General features: G+C 38.2%; 1 protein-coding gene across 1 annotated transcript in view; it reads right to left on the minus strand.

The window, feature by feature from the left end:
- Positions 1-3,372: 3,372 nt before the first annotated feature.
- Positions 3,373-17,672, minus strand: part of inpp5jb (inositol polyphosphate-5-phosphatase Jb) — a 28,621-nt gene continuing 14,321 nt past the window's right edge. Inside the window, exons 5-13 of the mRNA XM_072664750.1 lie at positions 15,224-15,340; positions 12,171-12,346; positions 11,842-11,953; positions 11,336-11,445; positions 9,536-9,737; positions 9,309-9,446; positions 9,050-9,133; positions 8,744-8,848; positions 3,373-8,012 (exon numbers count right to left, since the gene is read on the minus strand). Coding sequence (XP_072520851.1) covers positions 7,719-8,012; positions 8,744-8,848; positions 9,050-9,133; positions 9,309-9,446; positions 9,536-9,737; positions 11,336-11,445; positions 11,842-11,953; positions 12,171-12,346; positions 15,224-15,340 — 1,338 coding nt within the window. The 3' untranslated portion in view covers positions 3,373-7,718. The remainder of the gene's footprint in view (positions 8,013-8,743; positions 8,849-9,049; positions 9,134-9,308; positions 9,447-9,535; positions 9,738-11,335; positions 11,446-11,841; positions 11,954-12,170; positions 12,347-15,223; positions 15,341-17,672) is intronic.

Here is a 17,672-nt window from a genome sequence, read left to right on the forward strand (position 1 = left end):
CACTGGTGTCAGCAACACGTGCACTGGAACCTGAACATGTGGAGGAACATTATGTTCAGAGATGAGTCCAGATTCTGCGTACGGCAGTTAGATCGTAGGGTCAAAGTGCTGAGAAGACGCGGAGACCGCTATGCTGATTGCTTCACTGATTAACATCTTGTTACGGAGTAACATCTTTTGGGGGAGGCAGTGTGATGGGGTGGCACCTCCTTAACTGGAAAAACGAGGCTTGTCATAATTGGAGGCAATCTCAATGCAGAAAGATATAGAGATAAAATCCCCACATTACTGAGGCTCCTGTTTGTTAAATGAATAAATGGTTAAATTGCCAATATGTCTTGTTTATTCAAACTTCAATCATCCAATCCACCAAACTAGTCAATGGCAGAATAAGCAGTTTGGCAATGGGCAGAGAGGATTTGGTAATTTTTTCTTGGGCACAACCCACATACTCAGCTCTGCTGCTCAAATGCAGGTTCCTCACAAATGTAGCACCATTTAAAAGGTAAATTAACAGGCTTCCAACGTTATAAGGTTTGTTGTCAAGAAGCATTGTTACAACAAAGAAATAATCTATCAAACAAAAATGTCTTTACTTTTTGTGCTACATTTATTTGGGGTTTAAAGTGATGCTCTTGTTTGTATACTTTTAGGATCTTATTTAGTTTTAGCCTACTGGGCACAGTGTACTCTTTCCTTTCAACTTCTTTTTCATTTTACTTAAGTGCTGGTTGGTTGAGAGGCTTTTAATTTATTTCAGCTGTAATTTCTACTGAGATGATGTGCAACAGTTGTTTTGGTGTCCAGTTGGAATGGGCTTTTGTTGAAATGTGCAACTAAACAAATAAGCTTCTAGTTGTAGCTTTCCACTTCAGCCAGATCTCACTACTTTAGCCTGTATGGTCTTTCCACATAATACATATTACTCCACTTATCCTGTAGGTTAACTGTCATGCCGTTCATAACTTAAAGCAAGTATGTTGTTGGTGTGAGGAAAAATAAAATGCCCTTGGTGCAGTGCTCAGGGTCCTCAAGACTGATGTTTTACTTTATGTTGTGTCCCTCTAGTGGGCAACAGTGGTGGTGTTTCACCATGCATTTCTCATGCATTTACAAAAATGGAATTTCATATTACAATGGAAAAACACATTAATAAGGACTGTTTTTGTTACACAGAAACAAAACAAAGTGCACTTAATGGGAAAAATAACGTACAAGGCCTAAAAATTCAACAAGATTCAACAAAATGTAGAATATGTGTCATTTATTATGGTAAAGATTGTAAATACTTATGATAGTACTGCGATAGGCATAGCATGATAGTTCTAGTATTTGTATATGTACAAATGTTTTGATTTTATTTTAAAATGTTCATGTATTTGTAGCTGTAATTCCTATTACCTCAGTGGATGTACGGATCAGGGGCCAAAAATAAAAAAGCACAGAGTAATATATTTACTTTCCTAGGTTCATGTTTAAAAGTAGAAGCCTAAAGATAGTAATATTGTATAAGGTACTGTAGCGCTGCTCTGTGTTGTTTCCATTTTTTACCCATTTACTATCCCAGATAAATGTTTTCTTTCTGTACCACTGGCTGCAACACAAGCCTGATTAATCTTTCTGCTGCTTAACAGTTGGAGAGGTGTTCTATTCATTAAATTTGGTGCCCTTTTTCCCCCTCCAAACTTACCTTTGCTCATTGAGGACAGAAAGTTATATACTCTACTTCATGAGCCCACAGGACCTGTTTCCAAAATATATCAATCCTGTGTAGATTAATTTGAAAAATTTCTGGTGCTGAATTTTGTGGTGAGGCTGCAGGAAAAGTTTTCTTCTGATGGCTAAATGCTGATCTGCTAAATCAGAGTGCTAGGCACTTATTTAAAGGGGTCAGAGTATTCACAAAGCTTTGAAATTTGCATTACTTGGCCTTTCTTAATGATGACTGTGAACAAGCCATAGCTCTAACAAACTATTTAAGGTCTGACACTTTTGTAAAAAGTCATCAGAGATCTTAAATCTATATGCTTGGGCACATGCCTCTCACTCTCACTTTCACTCTGTAACTGTACTGAACAATCAGTAAGTCATCTTTAACTGTATGCCTTTGGGAGACTCACTGGGAGATCTCCAGCTTATCTAACTATTCACAGTGACAGAAAGTTTGACCCGGGGTGCCCAAACTTTTGCATGCACCTGTACATTCTCTGGTTGCAATCCTGTAAACTGTAGCTGCTATTAACAGCATTAACATGTGAGAAATTTGTCACAATGGCTCCACTAGTTTTACTTTCTCTGTCTTCTCATGGCACAATAACCTGTTACATTGCTAAAGCCATTTATGGGAATTTGCACTCCCACTGAAAACCCCAATCTTAAAAAAGACTGCTAACCAAGAGGAACATTTCAGCAAGAGGCCCTTCTCTCGCACCTCCAGCAGCAGAACCCTGTGACATTATCTGTGGTCTCTCACAAGCGCCATTCAAGAGCTATTGGAATAATCATCTGAGAACTGATGAGTCAAAATTGGAACCTTTAGGAAGACACAGGTCCCCTTACTACTGGTGTAATCCTTACACTGCATTACCAAGTCAAACATGGTGGTGGTAGTGTAGTGTTGTGGGGGTGGCCATGGGCCTGGACAACTTGCCATAACTGACAGAACCATGAATTGTTCTCTCTACCAGAAAATCCTGCTGGAGAATGCCCAGTTATCAGTTTGTGGTCTAATGCTCAAGGGCTACTGGGTTATGCAACGAAACAATGTTCCAAAGCACAAGAGCAAGTCCACTTATGAATGGCTCAAAAGAAACAAAATTAATGTTTTAGAGTGGATTAGTTAAATCCCTTACTTGAACCCCACTGAGATACTGTAGCAGGACCTTGAAGGGGCAGGTCATGCTTGATCATTGTCATTGTGGCTCACAGTGATTGATCTTACATCACTTGATCTTGAAATGTTTCAGTTTTTGCTACCAACAATGGCAGTAACATTTTTCTTTCTTGTATTATGTTTTATGAGGATCTGATACCATTTTGTGTTAAAAATCAGTCATTTTTCTCTGCAATGTTTATTATTTGTTTGTTAATGTTTATTGTAATAATGTATGTAACAGTCGTGTTCAGTTAGGTTTGATAATTTTTAGATATACAACTTCTATATATAAAGTATATATAGTTAACTTGCTTGGACAATCTGTAAAGTTATGTTTGTTCTTTGTTCAATTATTTTTGGGAATCTCTAACAACATTTAGTAGTACTCATTTGCAAGGTGCAACTGTGTTATATCCAGATGTTACTGTGGAACAGTAAATGGAATTAATGTCAAGCTGCTGTTTGCACTTTTAAAGAAATTACACAGACAAGAACCATTCGAATTGGATAGGGATTTATTTTCTTTTGGACAATAGTGTTTGGACAACAACAGTGGCCAGGTGGCTTCCCTTCACAAGACAACCTTTGAAAGTTTCAAATAAATATGCAAAATCATAAAATACAGTAAATCATACTACTAAAACTGAAATAAACAAGAAATTAGGTAAATCATAAAGTATCTTAAAGATTTAAGAAAAGAAATAGCAAAAACATAATAATTAAAGTTAAAACCTTTCTCTTTGTAATGCTTTTAAGACAATGGCCAGCAGAATGACACTTTACATACAGTAGATATTATACTGCAATGAAAAAATAAATCAATCCACATAATATACATACAATATCCTCTATTTTTTGGCATTGATTGTCATCTATTCTTTATATCTACTCCATATACACATAATTCCCATTAAGAATTTCTACATTATTTCAACAATAACATTCCTTACCAATATGCATGAATATTATGTTCTCTCCACTGAACGTTGTATAAAGCACTAAAACGTAAAATTCAATATACCATAATATTAAAGGCAGAGGTTCCTGAACTGGTCTTGTCTTGTAATTGGAAACTATGATATGACTTCTCCAAGATGACTGTAAATAACTTTCTTCCAACAGTATTTCTGACTCTCCAGCTTGTTTAGAGTTTGGTAGAAAGTGGCTGTGGCTTATGACAGAAGCAAATGTATGACTGGCTTTACACAATGCAACTCTATCTACTAGAAACTTGCATTCAATTTCCCTTGAGTTGCATATTGAAAAGCATCCTGCAACCTATTTACAACCATCACAATATCATGGAACAAGGTTTTTTAAGAAGCAACACAACACAATTGATCTTCTTGATCAATGTAATGCAAGGTGGTTGTGTTTTTTTTGGCAATATGCAAATGCTTTTGGAGTAGAACGCTAACTGCAATTTCTGGTACGTCACATAATAGACACCAGCTGTAGCTAGCTTTGCACTAAGTGATGGGGAGAGGAAAGAGGGAGAACAAAGCGCAGGGCCAGCTTAGCTACTGGACCCCTGAAACAGAGAGGTTTAAGGGCCTTGCTCAAGGACCCAACAGTGACAGCTTAGACAAATTTCTCTATTCAGCTATCGAATCCACAACTCTGTAATCAATAACCCAGCACTGTAACCACTAAGCCACCACTGCCACTCAAAGAAAGCAATCCATGGTCATGGATGGTTTTGGCATCACTGGAGACTGCACCTGCTATATCCGGGTTATGAGACAATGCTTTGACAGTGGTGCCACTCATAAGCCCCTTAGTTGTTGTTTTTTTATTTTAAGAGTAATTTAAGTTTTTTTAAAGCCAATGTTTCTACAATTAGCTGCTTAACTAGTCAGCTGATGGCAACAACTGCTTGGATGCCTGCTTGTTTTTTTCTTTTTGCCTGCTGTCTAATGATTTACATAACTAAAAATATGAGCAACTAATACTTGGTAATACAAATGTGCATATGTGTTGCATGCGACTGATTGTTTCTGAATTGAATTTGAATGATATAAAGCCTTTCCAAAGTGCTGGACATACTTACAGACCGGTAGATATTGTTTCATGGATGATAACACTGACTGCTCATGTCTTAAAATTTGGTACTAAATGAATCTGACATAAATCGGTCGGTACCATAAAAGTATTAAGCTTTGCTGCCTAGCCCTGCTAAAATATACCAACCAGGGTAATGACTATGTAAAGTCTGTGGGTGGCCAAGAATACAGTGTGTCGTTTTGTCAAGTACAAACAAAACGGTTTCAGAGCATCTAAAGATTCAGAAAACAAACACAGTCCACTTTTTACACTTGGATCAGTTTCCAATTTCAAAAAATGGCTCCAGTTCTGAAGACACTCCAAATATAAAACCAGTTATAGCAAGAGATGCCCTTGTTAACAGGAAAATAAGAATTATTTTACACTTTGCATGACGCCTAAGGTAAGATAAAACTACAATAAACTCTCACCAAGACATTCTATACAGTTAGACGGGTTGCAAAATTAGATATTCATTTCACTTCCCATACCTTTTTCTAGTGTATTTCTATTAGACCAGTCATTCTGTCTAAACAGGAACCAAGAAGACCTGACCAACAATAAAACAAATATCAAGACCTGCAGGCTGTATAAATGCACCACAGCTGTTATACTAAGATGTCATTTTGGGCTCTTTACTTTTCAGTATTAGAGAAAGATTACTGTAGAATAACAAAGGAAGCATGCCTTTTACCTTTGTGTGCCCTTTGGTGGAACAGAATCCTGTGCTGTAAGAGTTGCAAAATAATTGCAGACGTCCTGAGTTGTCCTAAATCAGCATCTTACAACATCCTATCTAATATAGATGTGGGAACTAAGCTTGTTGGTAATTTTGAAAAAAGTCCCAGTTGTCTGTGAACTGTTGGACTGAGCATTGTGCTAAACACCTGTGGTTTGCTGCGTTCTTCAAAAACTAAAAAACGTTTGTGAATCCCAATTTGATTCCAGCACATTTGTCTAACATTTTTGCATTAGAGTAGCCTGAAATTTTTTGCAAGATTATTTCTCTAGTGGTCAAGATCTCACAGAATGGATTTGCTTACGTTGCATTTCCATTCGACAGTAATGCTAAAAAGGCAAACATAAATAATACCACATAAAAGAGCACCTTAATCCTCTTCATTGTGTCGGCCCTTAATTAAAGGTTAAACCAGCTGTGTCTCTGCATTCTTCACATTTCACTGCAGTATTAAAAGACGTTTGACAGCACAATATATCACTGTATCATGACATATGGCCATGCAAACACATGTACACAATCAGATATACACACACAAACACACTCTCTCTCACCGTCACAGTACAGTGAGACAGCACACTGTGTCAAACAGCTAAGTAGACATGGCACAGAACGTTCAAAATGGTGCACCGAGATTTACTGGCTACTACTCTGACATATTGTTGCTACTGAAGACAGCACTGTCAATACTACTCAACAGAACTGGCAAGAAAAGAGAAAGAGGGACAAGAGAAGAGAGGAGATCTTCACCACAGAGGACAAATCCTAGTACACTCCAGACGACAGAGAACATCCTAGTATTCCTACCACAGTTACAGTAGTGATGCAGTACTGTTTTATACCGACTAAAGCTCAGATCCAGAACCACAAAAACTTTGAAGCAACGTTCTCCTGGTTTTTGAACTGGAGTGGCTGAACTTGTAAAAACATGTACCTCATTAACATGGTCAAGTGGACAACTCTGCTCATCCAGTCACACTCTGTTTTCTAATCAACTTGTGCAGCACTGAAAATCTCCCCTTCCTCTGTTTTCTACAGAGATGCCACATGAGAACCTCTCTTTAACTTAGCTTCTCCTTTTATTTTACTGTCAAACTGCTAATGATGGGTAAAACACAGCTGTGTCTACTACTGGACTGGCATAAGCCATAACATTTCTGGCTGCCTTAAGATATCAAGGAAAGGGAGAAGAACGTGACTTCAGAGTTTTCAGGCAGGGTCCTTTAGAGGACTGTAACAAGAACAATGTAACACAGCACAGCAGTAACCTTGCAAGGAACTAATTACATGATTGAAATTGTCACAACAATTTCATGACATGAATAAGTGGTTAAAAATCAATAAGTCTATTACAAAAAAATCCACTTCACATTATTATTATTATTATTATTATTTGTTAAATTAAAGTCTTATAGAATTGTGTATTTGATGAGTGGAAATGTAAAGGAGCATGTATAATATGCAGCGAATGGACCTGCCAAATGTAACTTGTTCAAGAGAATAAATAATTTGCTAATCTGTCCACTTTACAACAAAAATATCTAAATCTACCTTTCAAGGAATGCAACTAACCAGCACATTGGCAGAAAGCACTGACCGTGCTTTAAATACAAGAACATTGCCTTGTTGATATACTTCTGCAAAAGCAAATGCTGGAGGATGAGCATGAAAAATACAAATACAATAAATCACATTATATTTTTATTTAATCTCTCTTGTGTGCTTGTGTGGCATTTGCTTTGCTATTTCATACGGTTCCAGAATTACAACTTGCTGGCATAGGGGGAAAAAGCAAAAAATAAAGAATGTGGTATGACTTCAGGTTACTGCAAAACGGGCACGGACAAGAACTCAGCCCACTCTCTGTAGTGTTGCAGAGAGAGCTACTCACAGGCCTATCTCGGCCCTGCAACACTGTGACATATAAGACAACGGCTCCACATAATGAACGACTTCACACTACAGCAAATGCACAAAGACGTCACTAAACCCCCAAGAGAATCCTTCACCACCTTCGTTGTATATATATATGTGACCCATCAATCTAAACCGTGTGCTTATCTAGGGCATGCTGGTGTTCTTCCCTGAGTTAGCGCCATCATCTCGAGAATCACAGAAATTGCTGCCTTCTTTTGCACTGGATGTGGAATGTGGCGAGGTGTCTCTGGAACGGGGTTTGCTGGAACTCTCCGCCTGCCCTTCGGTAGGTGTGGGGCTCCGGCTACTGCTGCTGCTGCGCTTGCCTCGTGCAGGACTGGAGTCGCGTGAGTCAGCCTGCCTGACCTCATCGTCAGAGGTGAAGTCTGAGCTGTCGGATGGACTAAGACCAGATAGGCTGGAGGAGGGCAGTTGAATCTTCACAAGGAATAAATACAAAACATAAAAGAGCCACAAGAAATTAGTTACAGGATAAAAACTATTTCATGATATTGTGATGCAAAGAATCAGTCTCCAAGTGGTGTCAGCCCAGGCCGCCACGTTGCGAGACCGACACTCTGGCGCTTCCCCAAAGCAGCAGCTATAAAAGCGGCCAACAAATGAAATGTAAAAGGGGTGGATTTAATAAACATAGAAGACGTCGCGTCTAACATGACATAAAGGCGAAACAAACAAAGGATGCCATGGGAGAACTGGCTGCCTCTTTATACTCGAGGGAAATGGAACTAAGGGCAAAAAGGATCTCCCAAAAGAAACAAAAATAACTGGGAAGTTTCAGGGAAGGCAGACACTCCTGCCTTCCTCTGCAAAACAAGTGTATGTGTGCTAACACGCACACAAACACAATGCACAGACACAGGGAAACAGACTCGGGAAAACCCACTCAGCTTTAGCTCAAGAAACTGACTGACAGACACACACACACATGACCAAAGTCAAAAGATCCAGCAGTGGGGCAAATGGATCTGTGTGCCTATATAGCCTACTGCCCAGGTGTAGGGAATTGGGCACAATTACTGGCTGGGGTGACTCGGGGCCTCCCCCTGGTGGCAGGAGGAGGCCTTGCCCTAGAGCTACCCCTTACATATTTACATAGAGAATGGAAGGAGGGTTATGTCAGCAGTCTTAATCTGAATAAGAACAGTTACCTGGAATGGCTCTGTAACACCCACTACAGAGCTCATATTGTTGCTATAATAACCCAGGATGAAGTCCCCAGGCTCCTTTGGCAATTCCTCCTCTGCAAAGGTAACCTACAAAGGTGAGAAAAATAAAGCTATATTAAAAAAGCTATAAAGCCTTAAAGCTATACTAATCAATATTGCTACATTAAAAACATAGATGTAGCAATATTGATTAGAATAGCTTTATAGCTTTTTTTAATGGCAGTATAAGGATAAATAAATTAGCATGTGGGCTGGGCTACAAAGAGTAATTGTGACATATCATCTTACTTGGTGCTCCTGTCTGAGGTAATCTGATTCCTCCTGTTTAGACCAAGTGTAACCAACATAATCTTTATGATGTTTAAATCCGACCTGAAAAAACACACTAGTTAATGAACAGTACACATTTGCTTTGCTTTTATATTGCATTTCCATTTGTTATCAGTCAGCGATATTACTGATAAACAATATGACATTAAAGACCCACCAGGTAATGCACTCAGTATACACATATTCAAATGTCTTAGTTTAATATAAGAGAATGTACCTTGTAAAGACCAATCCAGTCCCAGGAACTTCGAGCGTAGTTAGGTGCTATCTTGAATTTTGCCACAGCATCAGCTACTTCTCGCCATTCATCCTCTACGATTATTGTTACCAAAGGAATATCCACCTTATAGGGGAACTGGGAAGACCATTGGACCATTGCATGTTAAAGACAATAGCACTACACAGTTCTGTCATAAAGAGCTTTCCAAATAAATGTGTGCTCACCTGCAAGGTGAAAATAGAGGAAACAGGCTTGTGGTCACTGACAGTGTACTCCATGTGGCTACGGTAAAAGTGCTGGGTCACCCGGGTGCCACAGGTCAGTCCTGACACTGAGCTGCGCTTGGACATGTTGTTGCTTGGAGGTGCCATTGGCCTCAAACGCCAGAGAATACGGTCAGTCCATGCTGGCTTGCGTTTTTTTCCACTGGGAAAAAAATAGACATACAGATGTACACACCTCTTTACATTTGTGTAAATAGATTAATTCTAATAAATGAATCTACAGTGGGGGAAAAAAAGTATAAGTAAGAATTATAGCACATTTTCACAAGCCAGCTCAAAAAAATCTATTTTACTAGTTGACATTAAAGTCCAGAGGCTTTATGCAGCATCTTTGGTGTGGTGTTTGTGATCCAGAACTGATCATCCAACATCATTACATTTTGCTTAACTTACTGATAGAACATTAATGTTTACGTTTTAATACTATCTTGATGGGGCACATGTATATACAGTGGGGAAAAAAGTTTTTTGAGCTGGCTTGTGAAAATGTGCTATACATTCTTACTTGCAACAAGGTGGTTGGTGTGGCGCAACAGATAACACCACTACCTGCCACTGAGCTACCATACTATGTGGGAGACTGGGGTTTGAATCCCGGTCTGGGTGAATGTGCTGCGCTACACCAATAAGAGTCCTTGGGCAAGACTCCTAACACTACACTGGCCCTCCTCTGTGATACAAGTAACCTTGTAAGTCGCTCTGGAGAAGAGCGTCAGCTAAATGCCATAAATGTAAATGTAACAAGTTGAAGAATTTGATTTGTAACTTCACGAATGTAACAGGTTCTGCTATATAATTACACAAATGTAGCAAGCTGTGGTTTTCTGCTATGTAATTACATTTATGTAAAATGTTGTGAAACTTTATTAGAACATATGAGAAAAAAAATAACAATTGTTTTAATTAACCACTCTGCAGGGGTGAGAGGCACAAAGAAGCTCCATCGCTTCAGCTTCACATGAATAAGAAATATGATTAGTATGTAGCTTTCAATATGAATGGAATACAGTAGATAACTGCAGTAGTGGGAAACAACTGCTGACTATAATGACCTTAAAGATACACTATCCAAACAAAAATCTATTGGGTGGTTTTGGTTATTTTCTTGGTTATTTACTTAGTCTTAATCTGATTAAAAACAGTTAATAACAGACAAAAGCAGTAAAATGTACTTTACAGAAACATTTGGTATGATGGGACACTCTGGAGACCTAGTGTCACCAGATCTAGATATAGATCTAGTGTCTATTTCCCTGCTCAAACAATGCGATTCCGACATGTCTATCAAACATCTGCACTGCTGCAGTTGCCCCAGTCAACTGTATGTGACATTATTACAATTAAGTGCAAATACAGAGAAGCAATGAAAGCTCGGCCCTAAAGCTGCTACTGTCAAGAGAAGACTGTAGAGATGATTTACAATAACAATAAAAAAAGACCTTCACACCTGCATCCTGGCTTCTTGATTACTCAGAGCACATTTAACTGATACGTCTTTGGGATAAACCGATAAATATTCAGATTTAGGTCACCCAGGAGTATTTCTACAGCATTAAGACTGTATTAAGAGGCCTAGGATTAAAGTCTTAGTTCATGTCTTGGTGACAAAAGGAAAGGCTTGAGCTGGATTTGTGTGCAGATTTGAGTACAGCACATGAATCTACTGAAAATTTATGGAGGTTAGGATCAGTTTAATGCACAGCAACAGCCCCTTTAGGCCCCTTAATTTATTAGACTTACCTGGTGTCATACGTGTCTGTCCCCACATCAAACTTGTAGGTTGGAGGAAATTTGAGTGGTCCTTCCTCAAAGCCTTCCAGCACAGTTTCACTGTCTTTGGCCATGTTCAGCTATTAGACAGAAATGTTTAAACAAATACTTACACAGCAATCTACAATGATTACTAAGCACTAAAGGCAACTGACAGAATAGATGCCTCCGAATTAATACTATTACATAGGTTCCAAATGGCTCATGAGTTTGTATTTTTTTCTAAAAATTGTCCATAGGACTAATAGATGGTGAAGGCAGGTAAAAGAATAAGCATAAATGCTTTTACCCACATTCAATAAAACAGTAAAATCAAACATGTTTGACTGTTATTGTTCTGTCAATAGTGTCTAGTTTATACAGTTGACTTTATACAGTACAACAACACTTTTACTCATCTGTGCCTTGTGCCAAAACCATCAAAGTAAATTCTCAGACTGTTTTGTCTATTATATTTTGTCTAAAATATTTCTTACCTGGTCTTTCTCCCATAGCACGGAAAGTTTGTTATTGTCAATAGCTGCCTTGACTACTTGCATCTCCAAGTCTTCAATACGAAAGTTTAGATCCCCAAACCAGAAAACAACGCTGCAAAAAACAAAATTTGGGCTATTTTATGTTCTGAAGCTTTACATTGGTCACACACTTGGTAATACAACTACTGAAGTTCTCACACTAATATTGCAGCTTCTGTTAACTAAAACTCTAAAAACTAGATCAAATAAACCACTATAGCTTCTATGCAATTACCTATTTACATGATAAAGCTACAGCGTGTATGTGTATATTTGCATATATAACTTACTCATGATCCAGGACTCCCATGGCGGCCTGACCTTCAAACTGCTGCTGCTGCAGAATGCTTTCGAAATCTTCCATGCGCTGGTCCGAGTTCTCCATGTGTGCAGGCAGGTGGCAGTTTAAGAAACAAATCGAGTGGCCGAACACACTCATACGAGCACTCACGCCACCTTTATTTCCCTGCCAAAAGGAGCATGAAAAGAGCTGATTAAAGATATAGCCTATACAAAAGCTGAATAGGAACAAGCATTTCAGTATTTGCAAGATTACAGAAGTTGTTTTATGAACTAAATTACATATTGGGCATTAAACTAAAGTGTCAGGCATTCATTTTATTTATACAATGTTCTACAGCATCATCACCTAATGGCACTTATGAGGCAAAGGTCTGGTTAAGAACACCAGATATAATACTACTGGTGAAATAGAAATCAGAAGTCAGCGCTCCATAATATGTTCTTTTTACATAGGCCTCTGCCTCAAAAGTACCACTGCTTGGGAATGATGCTTCATAACAGTGTTATAATTACAAATATCTTGTAAATACTGGCATACATTGTTCCTACATACACTTTATATATGTAATCCATGTAAAACAGTATGTATAGGTTCTATACCCAAAGTTTCTGCAAGTGCTTTTGTGTCTAGAATGTATGATATAGTAGAATGTACCTGCATACACATGCTTTAAAATGGTTTATAAAAATATATTATATAAGGTATATAAGTGTTATTATGTAAAACATGTCAATTTCAACTTCAGTAAGTTGTAAGTATTTTTTGTGCACTCAGGATAAAAAGGTAGATCATTACAGCAAGCTGTTCAGCACATGATGAATATTTCATATGCTCTCTACATGAGTGCTGACAGAAGTAACCAGTGAGATGTAGAAGAAAAACTACTGGCGACAGCACGTAACGAATCAGAGCTGTGCCCTGTATTGTCAGTCAATACCAGCAATACAAAGTGACGGCAACGCAGGGGAAAATTATGGAAAGCATTTTTAGTAAACAGGTCAGGTTTGACTGTTTCAACACTTTTTTTGTTTGTTTTTATTGCAATTAATGAATATTAAGTAATAATAGTAATATGAATAATATAAGTAAAACGCAAGAGATACCTCTGAACCTTCTTCATGAGGTAAGTGCAATGCTGTAACATTTGAGGGACAAACCAGACACTCTCGGATAAAAATCGGTAAAGGAGAGCACAGCATTAACACAGAAGCAGCCAAAGCAGACATTGGCATAACAAGGGCAAAGACCAAACATGCCAGGGTCAGAACCAGGAAGACTAACAATAACCAGGCTACCAAGTCAAAGAGAATAATCCAAACAAGACACGCCAAGATACAAAGCAAAGATCATACACAGAGAGACAATACCCATATGTTTATATATTAATAATATATATGTTTCATCAACATCCATCATATATGTGACATCCTAACAGAGGCAGATTATATCTGCCCTATATCATTTATTTTACTTCAATCTTGGATACACGGAGCATGTTATTTATATCATGCCATGTTGAATCACTGGCTGCTTTTCCACTGCAGGCCTGAACAGTTCTGAGCACGAAGGGTTAACCGATATGGTGGCTTTTCCATGTGGACACGGTTCGGCACAGAGTGCAGTTGAAAAGAGGCATGTTGAAAGTTTTAGTTTTTTTAAATCATATAATATAATATATATAATTTCCCCCATTTTCTCCCCATTTGTACTGCCAATTACCCAACTGGCCCCCGTTACCAGTGAGAGTGGACTAGCACACAGCCACTCCAACGCTTGCACTGTCAATCCGCTCATTTTTTGAACTGCAGCCGAAGCAACCAACGCACCTGGAGAGAAGCCGCCAGTGACAGCCAGCACTGCAGTGAAGTCGATGTAGGGAGAGAACAGTTAGCCATCTACCCACCCTGGAGAGCAAGGCCAATTGTGCTCTCTTAGGGCCTCTGCTTCCAATGGCTAGCAGCATGACCGGGATTAGAACCAGTGATTCTCTGATCATGGTGACAGTGCCTTAGTCCGCTGGACCACCCGGGGCCATTCATGTATTTATTGCAGAAAAAAAATCTGTCATGTCAGTTTTTTCCAATATCAGGTATGTGAGAAACCAGTGAGTGTGATTGGTAGATGTTTAACTGATTAACTCATACTATAAATATACACACATTATACACATAACATACATACACTATACATACTCTCTATTCACAATACTGCACTGGATTAAAGCAGTTTAAATGTACAGGTTTGATATAATCTGAAATGTTTACATTATTTACAAAAAAACAGGATGGGTGGGAATTCAGGTGTAGTGTGCGTGGGAAGACGTCTTTGTGGGTGCTGGGTGACATGTGCATAGGACATGTAGACATGTAAGTGTGATAGTGACATGTAGAGGGGAATCATGGGAGCATGGGGAGGCAGGGGGAGAACGCAGAAGTATGACAAGCATGAAAAAACAATTACAAAATGTTTTCCTGCAGTTTATAAACAAGTTGGAAAACATTAGGGTCTAACCAATATATTTGTTGGCTAACATTACTGGCTGATATGGACAATAATACAAAAGATAATTAACAAAAAAAATCAAGAGCTCCTTCTTAGAGGCATAATTCTTTTTAAGAGTCTGAATAATAACTCTTCATATGCTAACACTGCTGACACAAGCACAATGGAAGGCTGGAGAAATGGTTTTTGGGTGAAACCTGTGCTTTGTCTTCTGCCTTGCTTGGTCTTGTTTCTAAGCCCTTAAGACTGTTTCTTTGTTATGTTCTGTTTAGCTTGTTTTTATGGCTCTAATGTTTTTTTTTTACTCAACTTTGGCAACAAAAAAAACTATCAGCAACAGCAGAAGGGACAGGAGGAAATGTTGAGATGTTTTAATTTTCCAAACACTAGTGCCCCTATAACTGGTTTGAGTGAATACTGTTATCTTTATTAATAATTAGATAAAAATAAACAGTTCTGTTATGTTCTGTCATGGGAGTGAAATTACTGCAGTGTTTCATTCCATCCTATTTGAAAAAACAATCAAAGAGGACTTACCCAGATTCCACCCAGCCCAGTGCGTGTGTTCTCTGTCTGTACACCTCTGATAAAAGGCAGGTGGTAGTATTTGGAGAAGACCAGCAGTAGAACCCCCTGCATTCTCTGGGATGTCACCTGTGAAGAGAGAGAAAATTAACACAAATAAATTAAACATAAATGGGAAAAAACTGTTGTGTGTTTCTTCCATAATGCATGACTTATGCATAATGTGTTGAATAATTAATATCTGCTAGTTTGCTTGCTTGACACCAAATGTTAATTTGAAATGGGTTGTTTGGCTTGTCTATTGGTTGTGATGTTGTGATATTGCAATTGCAAAACTTACTGTCACTGAAATCAAGTATATAGAGTTCTGTAACAGTCTGCACTCTCCTTTATCTACCAATAGCAGCACACACACACACACGTCACTACCTGTTTTGTGCCCTACTGTTTTTACTGTTGGCCCCATGTTTCTTTTTCTGTTAATCTTGTACAGTTCTGTTACATCATGTACAGCTGCCCAATTAAAAGCCTTAATTAGGAACAATAACAGGTTTATTGGAAATAAAATGGTGAGGTCTGAGGCCTCATATAAATGTAGCATGTACAGAGACACATTTATTTTTTAGGCATTATTACTTTTTTCCCGCCATTTATAATGTCAAAATAACACAAACATAAAAGGAAGTAGTGCTGGGTGATGTGACCTTAATTAGTATCATGACTGATTGAACATGGTCTCAATACATGAACGATTACATACGCTGCTCGAGTTTCTCACCTGGCTACGTGTTTGCTGCCATGTCTTCAGAATGTTTTTAAGTAGACAGTACATTAACACGCAGTGGGAAAAGTACTAACAGAAAAAAATACGAACAGCTTTTTAATAAATCCAAAATAATCATGATGGGCAGGATTATCAATTCTGAAACTAATGAACTGATACATTCTACTGTGGGCATGAAGTATAGACAGCTGTGCTAGAGAAGTCTGATTATTCATAAAGCTTTGCAATTAGCATTACATGGCCTCAAACTGAGGTCTGAGGCCTTGATAAAATTATGTAAAAGCGCAAATCTCAAACATTTGCATGGTGTTCCTTTTTGCATTTTTCAACACAAATTTCATCTCTTTTTTTTTTGAGATTAGTTCATCCTCCATTCATTTAACTGTTCACAGTTTTAACCTACACAACATGGACAAACGTATTGGGACATTTGCCCATCCAATGCTTTTTTTAACATCACTCTTTATAAAAAAAAGAGTTTATCCCGCTTTCGTCGGAGTAACTGTCTTTACTGTCAAAGGAAGGCTTCCAACTAGATTTTGGGGAACTGCTTTGGTGGTTTGGCTGCATTCGTCAACAAAAGTGAGCTCTACTGGGACTACACTAGCTGTGTGTGTGTGTGTGTGCATTTGCACATCTGTGTCAGCAATTGGTGCAGCTTCAAGTAGCTGAATGCATTTATGGGCATAGGCATAGGGCGTCCACAAACATTTAGACATAGTAGTGCATTTCCACTTTGAAGATCAACAAAACATTTGAAACTTAACCTAATTATACCTTTGCATGCTACTGTATTTGCACACTATATGGTCCTGTGTATAAGTCTTGTGTAAATTGTTTAAAACCTTTTATTTTAACAGTAAAAGTTGCTTGTAGAAACACCATATACCATTAGTATAAATAAAAACAAACGTGAATCCTGTTAGAGGAATAGTGGGTATCTTTGGAGCTAGTTTAAAGTAGTTTCACTAGCAGCTCACCTGAATTAACTTAATGAAGCACTGATCAGCTAATGCAAGTACTGCACGTAAACTACAAATAATATTGGGTTTCCTCAAGGACAGTGATAGAAATGGTGCAATAAATGTATTGACATTTGCATTTATTCTAATATTTATTTTTCAGAACAAACACTAATTTATTGCCAATATAAATTGCTTTTTAAATACAATGTTCTCAGGTATCTAATACTGTATATTGCCTGGGGCTTTACATTCACTTTCATTCAAGGGTGGTTTTACATAAGCAAATATATGCAGCCTACTTTTCAAAGGCCTGTTTATGCAAATGTTACCTAATTCTAGACTACTCATAAACACTGAAGAGCTGCACTTTCATTCTGTCCATCTCTCTCTCTCTCAAACAACATTTAAATGCACCATTGCTCAAAAATGCTAAATGCTAAAAAGAGTGGATATTTTTGCATAAAACTAGCCCCATCAATCCCTCTCACATTTGCATTTCGCTTGCAGGTTTGACGACATTACAAACTACTTTGCATGAAGCTACATCCAGTGGCAGTGGCCAACATACAGACACATACACAGACCCAGGGGCAAAGGCATAGTCTCTCTAAAAGGCAAATTGCCCCCTCACACACACACACACACACACACACATACACACACACACACTGCTTTCTTTGCTTGAAATTGCTTGAAATGCCCTACGGTAGTG

The sequence above is a fragment of the Salminus brasiliensis genome, chromosome 20 (assembly GCF_030463535.1).
Source record: "Salminus brasiliensis chromosome 20, fSalBra1.hap2, whole genome shotgun sequence".
Classification (NCBI taxonomy): Eukaryota; Metazoa; Chordata; class Actinopteri; order Characiformes; family Bryconidae; genus Salminus; species Salminus brasiliensis.